Source organism: Triplophysa dalaica, chromosome 6 (genome assembly GCF_015846415.1).
Source record: "Triplophysa dalaica isolate WHDGS20190420 chromosome 6, ASM1584641v1, whole genome shotgun sequence".
Classification (NCBI taxonomy): domain Eukaryota; kingdom Metazoa; phylum Chordata; class Actinopteri; order Cypriniformes; family Nemacheilidae; genus Triplophysa; species Triplophysa dalaica.
Genome location: NC_079547.1, coordinates 17,950,529 through 17,974,350, shown reverse-complemented (window position 1 = coordinate 17,974,350; position 23,822 = coordinate 17,950,529). Strand labels below are relative to the sequence as shown.

General features: G+C 37.9%; 1 protein-coding gene across 1 annotated transcript in view; it reads right to left on the bottom strand.

Moving 5' to 3' along the window:
• The window catches only part of LOC130424655 (VWFA and cache domain-containing protein 1-like), a 66,039-nt gene that overhangs the window by 7,095 nt on the left and 35,122 nt on the right, over positions 1-23,822 (bottom strand). The window contains exons 4-23 of the mRNA XM_056750489.1: positions 20,010-20,116; positions 15,845-15,971; positions 13,927-14,071; positions 13,630-13,846; positions 12,660-12,809; positions 11,020-11,253; positions 10,556-10,705; positions 9,129-9,252; positions 8,918-9,035; positions 8,651-8,819; positions 8,387-8,529; positions 7,957-8,138; positions 7,569-7,679; positions 6,066-6,188; positions 3,755-3,854; positions 3,488-3,604; positions 3,106-3,266; positions 2,562-2,648; positions 1,787-1,903; positions 1,369-1,520 (exon numbers count right to left, since the gene is read on the bottom strand). Coding sequence (XP_056606467.1) covers positions 1,369-1,520; positions 1,787-1,903; positions 2,562-2,648; positions 3,106-3,266; positions 3,488-3,604; positions 3,755-3,854; positions 6,066-6,188; positions 7,569-7,679; positions 7,957-8,138; positions 8,387-8,529; positions 8,651-8,819; positions 8,918-9,035; positions 9,129-9,252; positions 10,556-10,705; positions 11,020-11,253; positions 12,660-12,809; positions 13,630-13,846; positions 13,927-14,071; positions 15,845-15,971; positions 20,010-20,116 — 2,834 coding nt within the window. The remainder of the gene's footprint in view (positions 1-1,368; positions 1,521-1,786; positions 1,904-2,561; positions 2,649-3,105; positions 3,267-3,487; positions 3,605-3,754; positions 3,855-6,065; positions 6,189-7,568; positions 7,680-7,956; positions 8,139-8,386; positions 8,530-8,650; positions 8,820-8,917; positions 9,036-9,128; positions 9,253-10,555; positions 10,706-11,019; positions 11,254-12,659; positions 12,810-13,629; positions 13,847-13,926; positions 14,072-15,844; positions 15,972-20,009; positions 20,117-23,822) is intronic.

The window sequence follows — 23,822 nt, the reverse complement described above, 5'->3', positions numbered from 1 at the left end:
TATAATCACACTTCTATTCAGACAGCGCACCTCGTGCTTGAATGGAAAAAAACACACAAGATTATGGCAGAAAGCCCGTTTTGTCTAGCATTTTCGTAAGCACTGACTTCAACGTGTTAAATGAAATCTTAAATGAATGCAAAGAGTTGCGTCATCTGTGTAGTTCCGAAACCTACTGCTGTGACTCTGGTATTCAATGTGTTTTGTAGCTTTAATGAGAATTCGTATTTCATTTTCAATTTAGCATTACAGACTGTTTTTGAGTTTGAGAACTTCTATTCCATTTCTGTATATTTCTTACCTATTTGACATGGTAGCTCTCAATTATACTTTTGAATGGCTATAATAAATGTTAAAACAAATAAAAATGATAATTTAATAGAGACATCAGTAACAGTACTAATATCAAAATGTTGGCTTTCATTCATGAAATAATGCTGTTAAAGATATTGTTTGTTTCTACATTCATTTGATGATAAAATTTGAAATTTTTAGATTGTAAAAGTATATTTTAAAATATGAATGTTATGTGCGGTTAATCGTGATGAATCACAGAAAATTGTGTGATTAATCAGATTAATTTGTTTAATCGATTAAATATATATGCTATATAAGTTTCAAATTCTGAAAGTGATGTATAGTCAAAGTTTTATCGATAATTTAAAAAATATACAGTACATAGCAATGTGAAACATGTATGTTGGTTATATTATTAAATATCGGTTCAATTTAGTTTACAAACTTAAAAGGACAGTTTACCAAAAAATGGAAATTCTATCACTATTTACTCATAAATTTCTTAGTTCTGCCGAACACAAAGAACGATATTTGGAAGAATATCCGAACCCAAACAGATCTCATGGCCCATTTACTGCCACAGTAGGGAAAATAAATAATATAGGTGTCAATGGGGATGCGATCTGTTTGGTTACTGACATTCTTCCAAATATCTTCCTTTGTGTTCTGCAGAACAAAGAAATGTATACAGGTTTAGACTTATCTGAGGGTAGGTAAATAATGAAATAATTTTCCTTTTTGGGTGAACTATGCCGTTAAACGATTATTTTATCACATTGCATAAAGCACAATTTAGCATATTATCGTATATCGCATTTTATTGTGCAGCACTACTATATACTGTACACTATAATGCTTTGTGGAATACATTGTATTCACATACTTACTAATAGAATACATAACCTGAATATTGATATCTTCAATTATATTGCTGTTACTTCTCTTCCAAAATAAATAAACAAACCACTAGATGGTGCAAGTAGGGGGGGGTTAGGCACTGTAACGTATGAGATCATTGGTCTACTATATCTTAATAAACTGCAGTTAAAGGACTACAGAAGCAGTACTCACCTATAAGTCCAAGTCCATCCATATAAGGACTTTTGGCACCCACTATCCCTCCAAAACACTCTTTCTGCAGGGCACAGTAGGGTTTATCCAGGTGGGTCTTTCCGTCGCTTTCCACCATACACCACTCACAATCCAGAACCCCAAAACAGTCACTGAAAGCACACAATTAAAACATATTACACAGGACACACACGACACCACAAGTGTTTCTCTCTCATTCATTAGTGGACATTTCATTCAGCTTTCATAGTGTAAAACAACTACTTTCTACAGTAGTTGTGGTTGTCACAGGTGAATAAATGATGTGAAATTAGCTGTGTTAAGTGAAAGGCACAAACTCAGTACACTGCTGTGAGGTCAGTGTTTCCTGTAAGGTCCTGTTAAGGGGAGGCTGATTACACCTGATATGTAACCGTACCTGCTGGTGAAGCGCTGGCTGCATCTGGTGTTGATACACTGAGGAAGAGTGTCCTGTAGACTGGGCTCGATGACACTGTAAGACAAAGGCTCCTGGTGCACGTCACAGCTCGGGTTTCTGCACACACCCAAAGAAAAAAACAATCAGTTAGGCTCTAAATACTGCAACTTCAGCTCAGACACCGTTCATTTTATTAAAATTCAAGTTAACTTTTTCTCACTACAGTGAACAGGTGGCTTGGTGACAGAAAGACAAATGGCTCGGGACCTCTCGGTTGGGAATAACACGACAAACCTGAATGCGTCTAAATGTTTTTTGAGGAACATTTTGAAGCTGAACGGCTAATTGAGGACACAGGTGGCTGGATATCTATTCATTGTGACGAACAACAACTTGATGAAGTGACAGGCAGAAGTGTGTGACTAAGTGAGATTCATTCGTGTGCGTGCTGATGAGAGTCTGGACTCTCTGTAATGCTCTGTCAAGAGTCTGTGATTCATTTCAAAATAAAAAAATATTACAAATACAAAGGAGAAACCTTTGTTTCATGATATATTGTTTATACATGACAAGTTTTAAACGAACTTTAATTAAATCCTGTAGCTCTAGCTTTCCTGTAGCTCAGTGGTTAGAGCAAGGTTGTGGGTTCAATCCCAGGGGATTGCACATACCCATGTATAAATCTATAGGTCAACGCAATGTAAGTCGCTTTGGATAAAAGCTTCTGCCAAATATATAAATGTAAATAACAATGCAAGATTTTTAAGTGGTTTACCTGTTCTCAGCATTGGTGAGGTTTCCTGTGCACTCGTTCACCTCTAGGGGGCATTCGCATGGGCACTCGCATTCATTCTGCTCCATTCTGAGGAGCATATACAAAAATGTTTAGTGTTTGAAAGCTAGCAAACAGTAACATTACACATACGCAAGATATTTGTTTAACCTGCTTTTATTGTATGACACAACCTAGTCAAAAGAATGAAGAATCCTATTAGGAACAGTACAGAAGGCTCCCAACCCTTTTTGTCAACAGAACCATCATGACCTACTTTTTAATTTCTCCTGAGATTCGTGTTGTTCCAATCTACCGAAAGGTACACTTATCATTCTAAAAATAGCTATAATTGTTCTAGCGATGCATTCAATATAACAGAGTTGAGTTTTCTATTATAGACGACACTTCAAAATTGACATTTTTATATTTTTTGTTATAAAATTGTAATAAAACATTATTGTTTTATCCAAATATACGAATATACATTTTTTTTTAAATATGTAATGTATGTTACTGGCAGAGTTGTGCAGAAGTCAAACTGTACCTGTGGCAGTTAAGACAGAGGCGATCCACAGTACTGCACGCACAGAAGGCCAGCGAATCACATGTCTCATTCACGATGCCAGCAAACGCATTGGTTCCTGGGATACGTGTGAGTCTGTACTTAGAGCAGTGGCTGCCATGCACTAGGTTTGTCAGATCACCCTTAAAAATATAAAGAAACATATGTAAACAATATATCAGGAACCATGCTTTACATTCATACAGCAGAATGAATTAATATTAAAGTCCTTTCGTATAAAAAATAGCTGAATTATACATTTGAAATCATGACTGCAACAACTGTTATTAGTACACCCTCCACTAGGTGGCGTTCTAATATTACAATACTCATAATCCAAATAAGATTTGATCATCCAACATACCACAATGCTGGTGTTGAATTTATAGAAGCGCTGCACCGTCCGATCGCTGAAACTGTTACACAGGTTTTTCTTCACAAAGTTGGGATGGTTGAGAATGTCATTGGCCACTAGGGGCTCCTAAAGTCAAACAAAACAGAATAAAAGCTGATAAACCTGGTTTCTTTTCCAGCTTCATAACCAAATTTAAAAAGGAATATTACAGAACAATAGGCTGGTTTTCTTATTTAAAAGGGTGGTAAGTTTGATCTTAGATCCATGATTTATTACCTTATGGGTAATATGCTGCTGTTCCGCCGGAGCGTGACCCTTTGGATCGATCAGTGTTGGATGGGCCACAAGATACCCTCTGTCCTCCATGATGAAACAACTTCACATAGAAAGATTACAAAGAAAGACGGTATCAACCAACAATCAAAAAAAGACTGTGTGTTTGACATTCGAAATCCAATGACCAGGTGTCAACAAGACCTTAGAGGCTGATGTTTAAAGAAAACAGTATGTTAAGATGGTTTACTGTCAGTTCACAGTCTAGCAGCTGCAGTTCACAACACATCACATTATTGTGATGGGGGTGGCATACTGGGACATTCCACCTCACTAATCCTGTATAATGACCTTAGCGGTGAAAACTCAAAGAACTCCACAGCGCAGACAGATAAAGAGAGAAAGCATAAAGGGGAAGAAAGAATGAGAATAGGGCTTAGAAACAGAGTTAAGAAATGAGAAAGAGAGATAGAGAGAGAGAGAGAGAGAGAGCGAGAGGAAAACAAGGCTACTGGCACCTAACATAACAGGATGCGTCTGGAATGCAGCTCTTATCTGTTTATCTCCATGTGTGTCAGTTCAGTAATTTCTTAAACACTTTTTCCCTCTTCCATTTTAAGTTAAAGTAGTTTTTATTAGTGGTCTGTTATAGACATTATATTCCTAATGCACATATTTTGGATTGAGGGTCCTTAAAGGAGTAGTTCACCTTCAAAATGAAAATGCTGTCATCAATTCTCACCCTCTTGCCATTCCAAACCTTTAAGAATTTCTTATTTCCGCAAAACACAATGGAAGATATTTAGAAGAATTTCGTAAACCATTCACTTTGGTTACAATGGAAGTGGGGGCGTGTTAGGGATGGGTAACGAGAACCGGTACTTTTTTTTACCTGTAACGTTACAAAATTGGGTCGATACCAGAGTATCGATAAGTTTCATGCCAAACGATATTGTTATCTATACTTGCATTGTTTTATCTCTGTGTATTCGGGTGTTAAATGGCGAATTAGAGCCTGCTGCTGCCTGTCATTTTCCATCCCTGAAAGATGTCCGAATGGCTGAAGTTTGCTCAACGTATGTGTGATATCTAGGGCCATTTGATTTCCGCAATGTATTATTCATCTGCTTGTTTTGCGTGTTTATGAGAGAAAGAGTTACATGGTTGCGCTTGTGGAGCTTTCAGCGTCCGCGTTTCACAACGAGGAAGCTTCCGTCAAACACCCCTTTGAGGCAACCCGTCAAAATAAAAGTCATTTTATTTGAGAACAAGTTGTAACATTGTTTTTAATAATTCGGCCTCGGAGTATATTTACTTACTTTAGTAAATTGAAGTGAATGTGCTAGTAAAATGATAAAAAATAGAACATGTAATAAAAAAAATGGTACTTAATAGTACTTAAATTTATGTAGACCTTAAACCTGAAAGGAAAAAAGAAATATGTTTAACGAGCCAAATAACCATAGTAATGTAAACTAAATAAAGTAAATATATTGAAATATATTATGATGTGCTCTTATCCACATGCTAAGTGCCGCAAGTGGTATGCTATCTAACACACAAACACATTTTGTTATGTGGGATTTTCTGTTTGCTCAGAAGCATTTGTAAACTGCAGTTCTAAAGCTCAGCTGTAATAAAGACACCTCAAATGTTTAACATCTTTTCATGTCATGTGTTTTTGCATCAAATTATAGAGCGTAGTATCTATAACAGTATTGATAAGTACCGGTATCGGTATGAAGAATGTTTATAACCAAACAACATTGGACACCTTTGACTACCATGGATATAAAACCAAGAAAAGATTTCTCAAAATATCTTATTTTGTGTTCCAAAGAAGGAAAAAAGTAATATACAGGTTTTGAACAACACACGGGTGAAATAAACGATGACAGAATGTTTATTTTTGGGCAAAATATCCCTTTAATTCACCTTTAACTGTATATGCTATGGTATCACTGAAAAAATCTCAGTTTTTATTCTACTCTCTTATCTCCTCTCCGTATGTCTACCCCTCCCTCATCCCCTCAGATCCTTCTCAGTCTATCTCTTTCTCTTCTGAAAGAGAGGGCTTAGAGGCATGCAGAGAAGACTAAGTGAATGCCTCTTTTCCAACAGAAGCAAATCTGATTAGTTTCATTTGAAAGAGCTTTAAAGAGCCTCTGTGGGGCATCGACAGCTTCAGGCGCTACGCTGGACACCACAGCCAGCACACTGGGGTCTTGGCATACTCTCTAGAGGGTTTGAGAAGAGACAAACAAAGTTGGCCTCGGGGGTGGGGGTTGGGGGATAAAAGGTGGGGCGAACTTACCGGATTTTGTTGCCCTTGTCTTGGTTGCAGATGGGCAGAAGATCCAGCAGAACTTTGTAGAAGTAGCGCAGAGTGAAGTCAATACCCATAACTGCCACAGTGGAACCTGAAGCAATCTGCGAACTGGAAAAGGAGTGGATAAATATAAGAACAATGTGACGAGGAAGGGGATATAGATGTTTTCAGCGTCAACAACATAAACAAACGTTATGTGGCCCAAAGGACCTCAACAAAGAATCAATAACTGTTGAGTAGTTTTTGAATCGTGACAGTGGAGAGTAGAGAATTACATACAATTTAATATACCACATAATATTCATAGAAATTTATATTAGTATTAATTTAATATGAAATGGATTGTTATATTGTAACCAAACACAGACCGGAAAATTGTTGAAAAAAATAAAAACATTGTTTCATTTATACAGTGACGGAATATAAATCACTTGAATTATGGTTGTGAATACTAAATATATACATGTTTCAGGAGAAGAAAGATTACCACAACAACAAAGGCTATTTTACGGCGTTTTTGTTTTGGAATTTGAAAGCATTGATCACAATAAAATTTTAAAACTTTAATACAAATTATTGAAATTTTAAGATTTTTAGGAATAACAACAAGGTGAGTAAAGAGTGACAGAATTTCTGGAACAAATATTCCTTTAAGAGTGAACTGATTGAAAAATGTGAAGGCAAAACACGTTTTATCTACACCAGACATTCTGGAATGCCTCCAGTTTCAAAGAGTTTCATCATATCTTTAAACACAACTATACACACATGCACGGTACCAAGCACAAACCATTTGCAGTGATAACACTGCTGCTCATCATATGTAACAGACACATTCAGGGAGTATTTATACAACACTTTCTTTAGATGGGAAGCAGATATAAAAAATAAAACGGGTTTCATCGGATGCACTCACCTGGCCCGAGGTCTGGCTTTTGGCTAATGATATAACTATTTATGTTATTATTTCATTTATAGTCATAATAATTTATATAATACAACTGTTCTTAATGGTTCTCAAATCTGTGTCACTCTAAAGAAGCTAGACAGCTAGCTTACAAACACACATACAAACAGACACAGACACACACACAAAGTAGTTTGTCTATAAAGCTGCAATACGTAACATTTTTGCTTAAAAATACATTTTAAAAAAAGTATATAAAAATATACAGCATAACTTGTGTTATAATTTTTGCTGTCAGGTACAAATTCAAGGGAAACATTGCATTTTAAATTTTAAGTTTCTAACAGAGATGGCAATAGCGAGGCATAAGCTACAGATTGCAGCTTTAAAGAGCGAATCGCATTCAGTATTTTGCAAGCTTGTTAAATAAGACAATATAATATTTTGGTACCCGACTAATGCATATTCTACAAGAAGAAAATATGTAGTGGGTACTTGACAAATAAACCGTGAATCTAATGAGTCTAATGGTGTGACAGCAAAAATGTAGAAAAAATAAATTTGACTCTTAAACAACTGACCTAGAGGCATGGATGGTGTGACTGATGGTGACCACATAGCCAGCCCCACCCACATCCAGGTATGGTCCAGTAAAAGTGATGAGACCAGGATTGGCGACAGCGTGGAGATACCTGAACAGACAGAAGTTCAATTATTATTACACCACATACAGCAATTGTGAAAATGACTCCGATGTTTTATTTGATTCTTCACATTTTGTCAAAATTAATTGCTAAAAGCCATATTTAACGACTCTAAATGCATCCTTAGTTCGCTTAAAGCTTCACACAACACACAGAAGCCTCATAGAAATCAACAGCTTGTTTCCCCAGTCACCAGACTGATAGATCTGTTCATCTCCATCCAACTAAGAGTTTGGAGACCACCGTCTCGAGACTCAGATCTTACCATCGCCTCCTGGTGGGGTCGAATGCTTTGTCCATGAGGGAACCGGGGTAAATCCGCAGCACCCCATTGGGCGTTGCTATGTAACGGCGAACAATGTAGCAGTTCAGGCTGCTCATCTCCATAAGACTCATCCATTCATCTGTCACGTGACTGGTGGCCATCACCTCGTTCCTCACAGAAGACTAAAAGAGGAACCATAGGAGGGGGTGTTTAAGAAATCGTCTGAAAAATGTAAAGGCTGATTCACTGTACTCCCTACGGTTATTTATCTACTCTAATGAAAAAGCAGAATTAATAGGGAGAGGCGCGTTGCCAACAGGCTGAAGTATTTATGACAAAACAAACTCGGTGACCACTGACTGTGAATGATATTGCTGAGCACAGCCCCTGGTAGCCTGGAGCTGTCATTGAGACGGGTGTGTGTGTGTACCTTCAGGCCCGGGTTGGCTATCAGACGGGTGTTGTCACTTAGGTAAGCTGTGTAGTGTTCCACCATCCGCTTGGTCTCGGGTTGACTCAAGTGCTCATAAGGAGAAGAGAAACTGCCAGCAGACAACATCACTGTGGGACTCTCTGAGAAAAAAATTCAGAGAAAACAGCTTATTATATCAGCTCCTAACAATTATTAGGTTATGATTCATTTACCATGACAATACATTTTGCCCAACATATTGATGATATTATGTTAGCTCACCGACTGTAGCGAGCTGTTTAAAGTGGAGGCATGAGCTGGGCTGTCCCAGCAGATCCAGCCGATGGTACAGGAGTTTACTGCTGGGAGCCGTGTTCAGATTTTTTAGTTGCTTCACTGGGATCTCGGGCTGAACATACACTATACACAAAATAAAGGACGTGTCCTGTACCTGCAAATTAGAGAAGTGACATCAGGAGCATATTCAAAAAAACAAGTCAAAGAATACCAAAATTAATGTAATTTCACCAATGTCTATGAACTTCATACCAGTTTCCAGGCATAGCTGACATTGTAAGCATCTCGACTGAGGTCACGCAGGCGGTTCATGTGCCAGGACAAAGAAGAGTTGACAGGGACAGCAATGACCTGACTGCCCAGAGGCAAACTAGCAGGAAAAACACAACATGTCATATAAAATTGTTATCAGGAATAAAACAATGTACAGAAGTAGGGAGACAGATATCCCATGATCCCTCACCTGAGGATGTTTTGACGCACGGCAGCAAAGCTAGGGATGTTCTCGTAATGGATGATGTCCGTATGGAGAGGAGCTTCGGTCATCAGGTAAGGACGAGTTAGTGACGGGTGCATGAGGGTGTAGCCTGCAACGTGTACAAAAGTTTCACAATAACATCTTAATCAAAGGCAAAACTTTATTTCAAAATACTACACAGTATAATTTTCGATTGTATATATGGGATCACATCCCACTTTTCCTAGAAACTTTTGAACACCAGTGTTGATGTGTAAATACTGTATGACCAGTTTTCTCTTTCTTCTGAACAACACAAAAGAAGATATTTTGAGAAATGTCTCCACGGTTTTGTGTCCATATGATGCAAGTCAATGTTTGGTTGCTTTCCGAAATCTACGGCACAAGAGGCAGGGCTTTCAGCCCATCCCTTCACTGAACAGCTGGAGACAGCAGGTGCCACTTCATTATCCCAGCCATTAGCATAGACTCTATACTCCAAGGAACACATAATCACTATTATTTTATTACATACGTAATAAAACGCTCTTTTAGCCCAAAGTGGGTTTTCTGGGACCTATTAATTTGTTTAATATGTATTAATCGGAGGTTAACTGTGATTTTGTAAATTTAGAGGCACTTGGGAATGTTGCGTGTTATTTATTACATAACAGACACTGTGTTAGAACATGATGAAAAAACTCTACAAAGAAGTAAAATAAGGCCAACAAAGTTTTAATTGTATTTTTTTATATGAATATATTAAATATATAAAATAGGCCAAAAAAGTTTTAATTGTATTTTGTGTCTTTTGTGAATATATAAAATATATAAAAATACACAAATATTATATTAAAATGTAATATTTAGGGATGCAAGTATTTACTCAGCACACTATACGATTTGATTCACAATACTGAAGACACAATGTGATTTTTTTTCACAAAATGACAAAACACAGCGGTCCTGCTGTTCATGTATGGTGATTCAATTAACATCTCAACTGACTTGAATCGTCACATGTTATAATCGATTTTCAACCGGATCACACTGCATCGTTACATCCCTAGTAATATTTGTGCTTACTTTTGCTTTAAGCTTAAAATCCACTGACTTCAAAAGTTTTTTTTGTGTCTGGCCCAAGAAATGAACATGATCTCAGCCATGCTGGCTCTGAGCCGTCAAACATGGGCCAGCTAATTTCCCCTAATGGACTGTTAAAGGTTAATGGCTTTCTGTCCAGAGTTTTGAGTCCATGAGAATGGAATGGCTATGAAAATAAGACCACCCACAACAGGGTAAAGTCAGCAAGTCAAATTTAGGAGGGATTTGAATGAAACTGTACAGTAGGGCAATCCAATGTGACACAGGCAAACATGTTGGGCGCAAATAATGAGATCACCTGCAGGTCATCCGCACATGCATCTCCATACCTTTATTGTCTATGAGGAAGGTATACGAGGCCAGCGAGTCCTGGTAGTAGGTGACATCCTCCAGTATGTATGCCAGATTCACGTCTACTCCAACTACACCCAGCAACAGGTTTCCAAAGTAGCATGGCCTACTGACGGTCATGATAAAGCCTAAAAAGAAATGATAGAAAGGCTTTTTTGTTCAATAATCATATTAGCAAATTGATGAAAAAAAGAACATGTCATGACTCCTCGCCCTTTAAATGTAATTTAATTCTCTTTATTCGTAAGAGACTGGTGAGTAGGCAGCTGCTTACTAAAAATAAAATAAGTCAAGTCTAGCAGTCTCATAAGAGCAGACGTTACACTTGTGTTTTTTGGCTCTGCTTACACATGTAATACCATGGAAACTGGCAGGTTTAGTGCTTAGACCGCAAAGTTGTCAGACGTAATATTTACTCAGCAACAGCGGGATCTTCTCTTACCGTCTCCCATCTGGTCCGCGTAAGGCAGGCTAAAGGAAGCCACATCTATCATTCGATTGGGCAGGTTGATGTAGAAGCGTCCCACCGTGGTCTCCAGGTTACTAAGCTGGTTCAGAACCATCATGCTGCCCTTCACGACGGGCAGAGGGGAACGAGCCGGAACGCCGTATTTTACAGAGTTCTGCTCAGCTAGGTCTCGCAAGAAAGCCAACTCCTTAAGTCCAGTTACCCCCTCTGTGTCAAAAAAAAGTGTGAGGGAAAAAACAGAAAAGAAGAACTGTAAAGGTCAACTGATCGCCAGGAGAAATGTTCTGGAAAAGAAAACCTAGACAGCATTTTAAGGAATCATATCGTTGCAGTCGGGCGAAAACCTCATATCTCTATATTTCTATTTGTCACCCTTTATGTTTGTCGGCAGGTTTTACAAACATTTAACCAATACAAATGATATAAAAGAGCTTCAAATTTGAGTTATTAAACAATAATATTTCCATTTTTTTCCATTTCAAAAGTAGTGGTTTCAAATGAAACTAGTTTTCAGCCCTGTGGCGACGACATGATCCTGACAGGAAATTACTTTAAACAACATTTCCAAACTACGTTTGTCCAAATTTTGTGGACCCCTTGCATAAAAACCTTGTAACACAATATCGCAGAATGCATTGCGATGAGCTCTACAATATGTGAAGGTGCCGTGCAATCCCAGAATGCACTGCAAGAAGCTCTGAGGGCCTAACATATGTTTCACTGCACGTTTTAACGAACTATTTTTCACCCATTATTTGTGCTAATTTGAGTATCACGTTAGCTTAGCAACCCTTGTTAGTGACAAAGTTAGCATCTCCAGTCATTCACAATCATCGTTCTGCTCACTACTAGGATTTGCAAAAATGTTATTATCTATCATTATCATTATGAAAATGAGTTATGGTTTTATTACACTACAACTGTAAAAAATGATTGACTAGCATTTGTATTACCACCATTTTACTACAAATTTCATAGTTAAACTACAGTTACTCTATTAAACAATGTTAAATTGTGGTTAATATGGTTTTACTACACAAGTACAAACTTTGGTTACTATGGATAAGCAATTTTAGAAGGGATGACAGGTTTAAATTAGTCAATATTTAATAATTATGTTAAATGACACAAAAGAAAAATATAAGCAATTCCATTTGTTAACAAAGCATGTGTGGGTGTTGTTCATAGCCTCAAAATAACTTGGCAAAGTAGCATCACCCTCTTCTACCCCTCCATGCTAATCAACCCGAATCATATCTGAGTCATCTAATGCTAGAAAAAAGCCTGTCACTCTTTCATGTGCACGGCCTTTGATGTATTGTCCTTTTACTCTTTCTTCTATTCGATGATACAGGTTTTAATTTTCATGATGCCAAACTAATGTATGCTAATGGAAGGCTAATTCATGCAGGGAGAGAAACATCTGAGGACAGCAATAATAGGAATGCTTTCTTACGGCAGGCACGCAAACAGAGAAGAAGGAAGAAGGGGCGTAAAAACAGCTGAGCACATATGGAAAAACACAAACGCGCACACAGGTGTTCAACATGATTGTTCATGTGGGCATTGAGACGAAAGGCAATGAGAAGGTTAATCTTTAGGCGACGTCTCACCGTTCATAAGAGCGTAGGTAAGGATCATGACGGAGTTGTTGAGGTGGCGGTTCTCCTCTTTGACGACGCTCAGCGTCGCTCTTTTTTCATGCTCGGAAGAATCTCGCGAGGTGATGCCAGACGACAGGTAGATTATCACCATGTCTGTGTCTGTGAGGGGAGAAAAAGATGATAATAATAATAATCATTTGATAAATCATTTAAACTGTATAAAAACATTGACCTTATGGTGACTTCAAGGCAGATAAATAAAAATTGGGGTGATCAGAGAAAGTTACTTTTAACACTATTGTTAGTCAAATATTTGACAGTTAATTTTACCTGGTTAACCGAAAACAAACAGGTGAACACAAGTTCATTTATTAAATAAAAATATGAACACAAATTTACACAAAAATATTTTTTGGCCAAATTCAGAAATTACAGCCCCAAAATTATGATTAACCAGAAACCCCGAACTTATGACCTGACCTGACCTATAATACTATGGTAGTGTGATTTTATTGTATTTACTTACTTACTATTGCTTTTTACCCAATTGCTAAAGCAAAAAATATTGAAATGGATGGTTTACCCAAAAATGTAAATTGTATCATCTTATACTCACAATCAAGTTGTATAAAATTCTTTGTTCTGCTGAACACAAAGTATGATATTTAGAGGATTGTTTTAAACCAAACAATTCTGGGGAACTCTTGACTTCCATAGACTACTATGGTAGTCAATGGTGCCCCAGAATGGTATGGTTTCCCATATTCTTCAAAATATCTTCTTTTGTGCTCAACAGAACAAAGAAATTTGTTTTGGAACAACATGATTGTGAGTAAAAGCTGTTAGATTTATTTTGGGGGGGTGAACTGTCCCTCTAAGGTACAGGTTCTTTGATCATACAACACAAAAGAGAACTAAAACTTAATCAAAAGTAGACGTCCTATTTTTAATAACCCTTAAATATTAGCTTGTCTCTTACTAGTGAGCTGTTTTGTAACGCTACTTGTGTTCCTTAACAACTGAAAGGCTTTCTGGAAGCCCAGTGCATGCTGGGTAGAGCTGTCAGAAGCTTTAATGTTGTTGATGAAGGTGCTCATCTTCCTCTTCGTCTCACTGGTAGCAGGTGAGAGGAAGCTCTTGTAGCACTGATCCAGAGAGCACGAACGCACCGCATCTGCTACTGTCAACACAGAGATCTGAGAAAGAGAAATGATACGTCCTTATTAGTAAAGACAAAATCAGTGGCCACTATATGGTTATCATGTAACTTCCATACTTTATCATGTTCGTCAATGGAGTTGAGGATGATGAGGGCGGCGTCGCGGGCGATCTGGAGTTGGGTCTCAGTAACAGAGGCACCGTGGTCTATGATAACTACTATGTGCTTTGACTGTGGCCGTACTGCGGAGACGTATACAGGCCTGTAAACATACAAACACACAAGAAGTTGCTTTAAGAGTGGTAAAAAAGAAGCATGTAAAGCGTCTTAAAGATATATTTATAAAGACGTAATCTGCTCAGAAGTAGCATGTAAAATTATGTTATATAAAAATAACATAGGAAACAAATAGGGACGTAATGATAACAATTCAAAACAATAAACAAATTGATACAATACAGAATACTGGTAATGTAATTTTTTTGTGAAACACAATAAAAGTCATGACAAAACAATCAATTTTTAATCAAATGTTTTACATTTTTTACAGTTGTACATTCAAATTGTATAATATAGTACTTAATTACGCATATAATGTTAATTATAAATCCACACATTTTTATATAAATAAAAATATAATGTTAATAGTGTAAAACAATAAATAGTTAACTGACAGCAAGACTGTAACAAAAAAATTAAACTGAATCCTAACAAAAGAATTCAGGAATCAAGAACGCTAAACCATAGGAGACAACTTTCAAATAAAGTAAAAGCACAGCATAACTATAAAAAACTATATTTGATGATGCAGTTATTTGTTAATTTGTCTCGTATCTTGATATACCAAGAAATAAATGCATACAAAATAATTTTTTTATATTAAAAAGTTGTATTTACTTTCCTGTGGCTCAGTGATTAGCGCATGGTGCTAGCAAAGTCAGGGTCATGGGTTCGATCCCAGGGATTGCACATACTTCGAAACAAGTGTATAGTATAATGCAATGTAAATCTCTTTGGATTAAAGTGTTTGTCAAAAGCATAAATGAAAATGTAAAGTATTATGCGTTTTGTTGGCTTCTAAGATAAAATGTTAAAAGCTCCTTCATTTGTAATTTGTTTTGGAAAACCGTGCCTGCCAAATCAATAAATGTAAATATTTACACAAAACCTTGAGCTGAGCTAGAATAATGCAGTTGTGATTTCATGTGGCATTGTCTCATTACGCTGAATTTTGAGCAGGCACAGAGCAGCCACCAGCTGGCTATGTAAATACACCTTTATTTACGAAATGCAGAGCTGCTTTTCCTGGACTCTGCCGGCAATGCGCCAAGAGCTATACTGGCGTAACTCCTACTCTCCTCGCCACAGTGTTTGTGCAAGAAATCCTGCTCTCTATTGTGTTGCTTTTGGAAGCAAATCCACCATGTTCATCTCTAACATTCGGAAAAAGTAGACAAGCGAAGCATTACAATGAAAGCTATATTTCCTAAATATCCTACTGTGTAACATCCTACAAGTTTGAGAGTTTGGGAACAGCAGCAATACGCCAATTCTTCAGCACGGGCATAAAGTGCCCACAACACTGGCTGGCGGATTTCAGCGGGCTTTAGTAGGGGCTGTATTCCAGTCAAGAGCATGAGGCTTATTGTAACAGACCTAAAGAACTTCCAAGAATTGAATTTATACTCTGCCCCACAAGATGACAAATCCTTGATAGACAGAAGGAAGGGTGGTCAACTTTGACAGATTTTTGAGCACTTAGCAAGGAAGGCACTTAGCTGTAGGATCTTTAGTTAAATACTGCAAAAGGGCTGAAATGAATTCTTTACTTTGGAAATAGTCCAATAAACGGGGAAAATTGTACATTATAATTTCATGCCTGTTAAATACTGCTAAAAAAATATTTTCCTAACAAATGAGGACCACTAAAAAAGGTACATTTTCTAGCAGCTACAGTAAGAGCACTTATATGATTCGATGGTAAAACTTATAACGTTTGTCTTTGTGTGTGTGTGTGTGTGTGTAAGCTGTGTACCTGCTTCTGTGCTCAAATGTGACCTTGCAATGGAACTTGTGAGCGGGAAACACCGTAAAAATGCCCTCCTCTGTGCTGAAGTACTGCCACTTGATCCCTGGATTGGATTTTAGGTTGTCTGCCAACACTAAAATCAAGGTGAAAGCAAAAACAGAATTATGTTTTAAACACTATGTCACCTTAAACACTACTTGTGAAAAAATACATCAACTGTAAAATGTAAATTTACACAGTAATTTGGTACCTAAAGTAAGAAATTTGCAAAAACAATCATCCATTTAAATCATGAAAAACATGCAAAAAGTATGTTTTTACCCCCCCAAAAAATGCTATCATTTACTTTGCATCAAGTAGTGTTTAAACCTGTATGATTTCTTTTCATAAAACACAAAATAAGTTTATCATGGTGACCAGGGTCTCTATAGCTTCAAATATAACAAAATAATGCTTTTCAAAGCATGCATCTTTTCGTCATTGTTGGAACATTTTACATTGTTTACAACATTTTACTTACTAGACTGCAAGAGCAGCAAAAATAATTTAGTTCTGCACTGACATGAGGATAAAAACCCAGCACCTAATTAAATTTTTTGTGGAACTGTCCCTTTAAATTCCTTACGCAGGGAGCAAGTGGATTTGTTTAAGTTGAACAGGCCTCAGCTGTGTGATGGCTTGAGCCCAGACAGACGCAGAGAAGCCGATCCTTTCCAAACACTCAGAAACACGGCCATCCCCACTCTGCAGCCATCAATTTAAGTGTATATTTATTTAACAAGAGCCGGCAAAAGAGGAACAAAAGTGGGGATGAAAATGGGAAACGACGAGATGTTATTTGAAGAACGACAGTCAAGAGGGCCCACTAACATGAAGCAGAAATTATTACAGGGGTCAACCATCACAAAGGTTATCCCACCTGAGCCTAGAGATATTCTGCCTGTGAATTATTGGGATTAGAGCTGACGTTAGAAATGGGCGAGAGACTCACATGACGGCTGAAGTCCGTGTGCCTGCAAATTCCCAAAGTGCGTTTGTCTGATTATATCAGTTCAAAATGTACCCGAGTCAAGATTACTTAAATCTCAATAACAACGAATGTAAAATAAGGAATTTGAGTCATATAGAGAGATAAATGTCTTTGACTTTCTATGGAGTGTAAGTACTGAGGTGCTTTAGTGAGCTTAACCAAAAGTCCAGGCTGGTACATGTTCTGTTCATTCAAAACGACAGCGTACAGAGGATGTGTTTTTCAGAAACAGCTCATTTTCCCATAAATCCATTTGGTGTTATTAATGACACAGAAACTCCTCCTGAATCGAGCGGTGTTGTTTTCGTGGAACAAGCAAGCAACGCTCATCTACACAACATGGCCAAAAATATGACATACTAGTGAATTGTGTGTTTTCAAAAGTTTGCTTATTTTTTCAGCATTATAAGGTCCCTGTACGTCCATAAAGAAATGATTTACAGAGTCTGGTGAGGAAAAACCTCGCTGGCCTGGACGAAGCCCAGACCTGAACTCCACTGAACACCTTTGGGATGAATTGGAACACCGACTGTGAGCCAAACCCCATCTCCCAAAATCAGTGCCTGACCTCACTGATGCTTGTGTCTGAAAGCAAATCCTTACAGCTGTGTTCCAACATCTAGTGGAAAGCTTTCCCAGTAAGCCAAAGCTGTTTAGTACGACCAGCCCCCATAATAATGCCATATAGGAGTGCCATATAGTGCATATAGAGAGAGAGACATAGAGTCTGTCTGCCTATCAAACAATTCTAAAATCAAAGAACACACAGAACTGGTCAAAAATGAAACCTTATAAAAGGAGATGGTTTATTAGTGTATATGTCAACGTTAAGCCCCACGGAGACACAGGACAGCCATTCCTAATTCCGATCACACTAAACACAGTTAATCAAATTACAGCAAACCTGCGGAGGAGCATGCACGAACCGCCGTCCCAAACTCGCATTAGTGCGATACGGCCATCAATCTGCACCCAAAGTATAAACAGGAACTTTGAAGCATGTTGACGGCTTGGAAATCATAGACATTTGTCGCCCCAGAGTGCTTAATCCAACATCCAGTGTTTAGAGTAGCTGAGAACCACAGTCATGAGGTGAGAGTCCCTCATTTCCTCTAAACTTTCAACCCTTTAAATCCTCACTTGACTACAGCGCTGTCACTTTCCTGGGTTATTTTCAACTCCAATAAGCTCAGAATGTCAAAGCAGCATGAGTCACCGTTTTCAACCTTCTGCCATCCAGCCAATAGGAATTGTTGTGTACTTCCTGGTGTAGACTGGATATAAGTAGAGGAAATCCTCTACTTATAGCCAGTGTACACCAGGAAGTACACAGATTTGAGTTTCTTGACAACGCAAGTGAGTGTTGTCTCGACTAGGTTGAAATGTGGATCTAAGAATTAGTCAGACAAACAAATCATAGTACACTTAAGATAGCGAGCCGAAAGGAGCCCAGAGGATGTAGGTTACTATTTCCAATTTTTAATAAATTAATTTTAAGGTTATGAATATAACTTCATTTGTAAAGCTTACATGTAAAAGGAAACAAACCTGGGGGTTTTGTGGGGCTCAAGTATAATACACTATGGTTCAAAAGTTATGGATCACTTGACTGAAATGTATTTTGTGATTATAAAATGAAAGATTATAATTTTTATTTTATATACTGTATATATCTACTTATTTCATTAGAATTTTTTATCATTGTTTTAAATGATTGATTTGGATTAAATAAAGTGAAAGTGATGCGAGGCCAAGAATGGTGTTCCATACTCGCAATTTGTGCTCTCCATTCAACCCATCCAAGTGCACACACACAGGGGTGAGTAACACACACATCCCAAATAATGAGAAAAAGGCAAAAAAATGTAAGAAAACATATTAATAAAAAAATGTATGTTAACATTTCTCAATACTCGAGGTTCGATTAACAAGTATGTAATTTCTTATTACTATGCATACTGCGAGTATGCAATTTGGGATGCTGTCTTACACAATAACATAACAGGTATTACATTACACGATAAAGCAACAAACACATCCATCCATCTGTATGTCTTTAAAACAGGTTTTGTTCTAAAAAGCCAAACAAATCAAAGACTCGGAGCGATACATTTTCAACCATTTGGTTTCGACTTATTTTGTGCAACTCTCCCCCCATTACATCACATTTTACTGGGTTCAGTGTGGGGAAAAAGTTTAGCCTAACTATGCACCTTGTTTAGACAATTATGATAGACAAAAACACTAAGACAATTATGACTTTTAAGAACAGCACAAAAGAATTCTGGGAAATAAAGATGTGACTGGGAGTACAGGGTAATGCATTTCTCACAATCGCACCTTACAACAACATCTACTTCACTCCTCTTTACTCCAGGATTTTCCTCTCTCTAAATTGTTTCTTTTTGTTTTTCCTCTCCCGCCCCCCTTGGCTTTTCATCAATGTTTAGACTAACATGGATCAAATGTAACTGATGACTGCCTGCATGGTTACGGGGGTCAGTATTCAATGACAAATGGAGGGAGAGCGGTAACATGAACTCCCAAAGTCTACCTTACAAAAATAAGCATGTGCATGAAGATGAATTGGGATAATATGTTGAGGAGTGAGAGCGTGTGTGCATGAGGCCAGAAAGAGGGACAAATGAGGTCTTAAACAAAATGGCTGAAAGAGACAAAAAGCAAAAACTGCGTTCAGAGCTGAACCTGAAATGTAAATGAGAAAACAATAAGCAAAATAGGTTTTCTCGTTGAAAAAAAAATCAGTCCACAAAACATGAACCGAAATACAAAGGTGATCACAATCTGGATATCGAAAGAGTGTTGATACTGGAAACAAACGCACTTCCTGATCGGTGAAGTAGAGCAGATAGAAAGGGTAAGAAAGCACTGGTCCATTCAAAGAGGGGGAATGAAAACAGATGGGAGGAGAGAAAAAGTAATTCCACATGCAAACGATCAAGGTCGGGTATTTGACAGCCCTGTTCATCGGTCTCGCTCATAAGGCTAATAAAAAACGTTTGAAGATTTGACGTCAGAAAAGAAATATTGTTCTTTGCAAATGGTTGCCATGGCACCCACTGGCTAAATGAAAATGGGCTTTCGCTTTTGAAGTTTGTGTGTGTGTGCATGCATACACACCAAAGTTAAGGTCTCGTCCTGGGTTGAAAGCTCGGCTATTGACAGTCGGGGACAGGCGGTCACAGCTGATGGTCTTTGAAACGTTGGCATTAAAATTGCCGTCAAATCTGAAATGAGAGAGAAGACAAAACATCAATATTTTTAATTCTGGGATAATTCGAAAAAGTGGCACGGAAAAGAATAACAAACTTCCAGAACTTTAATGCAGCATTTCTCTGAGGTCTCTTCAAGGCCTCAGTCACAAAGTCAAGCTGATGTGTTTTTCTGGCTGTAACCACCGTATAACTGCTTAAACAGTTGTGAGGTAAAACCCCCTGAGGTAGACTGCATCGATATCTATTTCTACCAGGTGCACAGCTCCTTTACTGAAGATGAAAGAGGAAGATGGAGGGATGGGGTCTGAGGGGAGATGAGCTGAGTGGTGGCGAACCGAGCAGATGGAATCCTTTTTATTTAATTCACGCCATCAAACACAAATCTCAGACTACCGTAAATAGAGAAAAATATATATAGCTTAAATTTATACTTTATAATACAAAATTAATCTTGTTCTACTAGTGGGAGATTTTACACACATAACAAATAACATGCATAACACACACACAAAAAAGCTAACAAAAAAACAATAGCTTTAAAGGTGCCATGAAGAAAAAAACATTTTAACCCGAGCTTTTGTTATATAAGTGAACTGAAAACGCCCTTGTTACTGAGATTACATCTGTTTTTGACACCAGGCCCAGCGAACGGCAGGTCCTGGAATGCACCTTTCTATCACGTCATAGATACAGAAAAATATCAACCTCTACTTCTCTAGCCATGCCCACTGGTTCGCGCATGACAGAACTGAAGTAACACAAGTGGTGTGGAACCAGATAGAGGTAGCAAGCAATAAACATGCAATTAAAGATCCCAAATATTGTGCATTCAGTGCCCGGTTGTGGAAGAACACAGTCACTGCATAAGCTTCCTTCGGATTCCAGCATTAGTAATGCGTGGTTGAAGTTTATTTTTAAAGGCGTTCCAGGGTAAAACATTATCACTGATTCCTTTGTGACCAAGGCAGTGGTCGAAGCTGGATTTGTGGAGACTAAAATTAAAAAGCAGTGATGTGTCGTCAATATTGGATCAGATAGGAATGGCGCAGTAATCTTATCATTTTAGGGATTACTATTACCTGGGTACCTCTAGTCATTTGTAATAATTGCAGAGGTTGTCTGTGATCTTAAACCTGTTCAAATCGGCCATGTCTGTAATTTGTAAAGTAAAAATTACCCCACAAATTACTTTTGACAAAAACTGAGGTCCTGTGATAAGATTAGTCCCGTGCGAATCGGCATCTCTGTGATTTGGCGGGCTCATATATCATTTTTTCAAGGTTTTATCCACTGTTTGCGAATAGTGAAGCTGTTTTGAAGTGTTTTGGTATCATTTCGGGTGCTGAAATATTGCTATTTTTATTTGGTTTTAGTTTAGCTTTTTATTTATTTTCAGTTCATCATTTTAGTGCCCCAATGCAACATTTCTAATTTTGTCAACCTTTCCATTTAATTTTAAGACCGATATTTGATTTGATAACAATGCATTAAAAAAGGTATTTTTTCATTAGTGATATAACATTATTCATATGCTTAATTAAGTTTTGATTACTAAATGCATGTATGTTGATTACTCAACACTTAACCCTGTTGATTTACTTAACATTCACATTGTGAGTAGGTGGATAATGATAGTCAGCAAGATACGTGTTCTTCAGCGGAATGACATTTTATTGTGTCTCTCTCCAGGTCTCTGTCTGCACTGATCAAGCACAGATCTGAGCTCGGTCTCTAGAGATCTCAATGCACTGCATCTCTTTCATCTCATCAACCGCCATTCGATTCTCTTCTGATCTTGCTTCCTCACCTTCTTCACATAACATACCCATAATGCAAAGCTCTCCCCTAAATGTGGCCCATCCGTCATTTGCTACAAGAACTAAGTATGTTCTGTTCAATCACCCATTACTAATCTAGTGTCTTATACACTGGCGAGTTCATTTCTCTCTGCCCTATTATCACCAGCACGCAGAGCCAGAGCGAGAGAGAGAGGCTGGCATTTGATTGACGGCTGCTGTGATGTGCAAAGCGCTTTGAACTTCAGACATTTAATTCCCATCAGGCCCTAGTCATTAGAATTCTCCTTCAACACACTTCACATGTGGTGGCAAAGCAAATGTGCTAGATAAAAAATAAATTTGCACGCTGCTTTGAATTTCACATCAGAAAAAAATGGGGCGAGCAACTGCGCTAAATAGGAAAGTGGGGAGAGAGAAACAGAGACAGAGCGAGAAGGAAGAGAAAAATATAAGACAGAAAAAATATACTTAATAAATTTGAAGCACATTTTCCCCTCTATCTTTGATTTGGGCTCAATATGCAAATTAGAATGTTGACAAAAACATTAAAGGAGGGAAAAAAGAAATGGAAAAACAAGCCCTTGGGTAGTTTTCAGCATGGCGAATGTGAAACAGCATCTGAACTAAAACAATAACCAAGCAGAAACTAACCTAAAACTTCGCATTTTTGTTTTAAATCAATTGCATCCTTTATTAATATAAACTCTGATTTAAAAAACCTCAAATGTTTTCTTTCAAAAATTGCCTCTGTATTAAAATGTTCATTCAAGTACAAACGCAATTCTTAACAGCTTGACCATGTTTGCTCTGTCGGAGAAATGTGACTATAATAGACTTTGAATGTTTTTTGAAAGACCTGTTCCCCGATTCCCAGTAACTACGCATAAATCTCGAATCTGTGTCACCACAAACCTATTAATAATCTCTGTATGAATACCATACGCATGCAGCAACCGCATTTATGTCCTTAAATACCCGAACTAAATGAAGCGCTGACTTGACATGCTCAGATGAACTCTTCATTTAATGCGCCTTCATGCTTGATAGTGACAGCAACACATTCTGTGATTAAGCTCTGAGGCTAATAGAGTGCTAGCAGACAGTTGGCGTCAGCGGCGGGATAAGATGCATGTAAAGGAGATAAGAAACATAGAAACACAGAGTCGGAGACATAAAATGTTGTGGAATTTCATTTAGACGCATGAGCAAGACCTGAAACCTGATTTAGACTTGGTCTAGAAAGAACTAAGACTTGACTTAGACTCCACCTCAGGTACTTGTGAAAATGTCTGGCACGTACCACTGCGGTATGAGATCTGACATGCACTCACACACTTTCTCTCTGTGTGTCTATCAGAGCAACGGTTCATTAGCACAGCTGTCTCCATGAGTTAAGAGGGAGGCTCAAGGGGGATTATGGGAAAGAGGTTCCCTATTTCCCCGCGTATGGATTTAGGAAAGCATGCAGTCCGGCCGAGCAGCGTTTAAGACCCCATTATGGTGACTAAAGCCTTTGCGATACCTCTTTCTCTCTGCCAATGTCCCTCTCTCTTTCTCAAATTCTTTATAAACTGAGACTCAGAGCCCGTCCAAACAGTCCTGCTCCAAAAGGATTGCGGAATGAACAGACCGGATTAACAGCGAATAGGGAATGAGAAAATGAGAGAAAGAGGGAGGAAAGGGTAAATGGCTGTAGTTTGTTTATGGTGGTAAAAGCCCCTAATCATGGAACTTAAGCAATGAATCCAAGTGAAGAAATATGGATATGACTGGTTTATAAACAACAAAAATCAACAGAAAAAGAAACGCTCACTCTGCTTCATCAAAGGGTAGCAAATATAGGGAGTGTAATGTTATTTTAAGCCGAAGGGTGTATTTTTTGCAATGTCTAAAAACTTTAAATTTGCCGGCTTAAAATG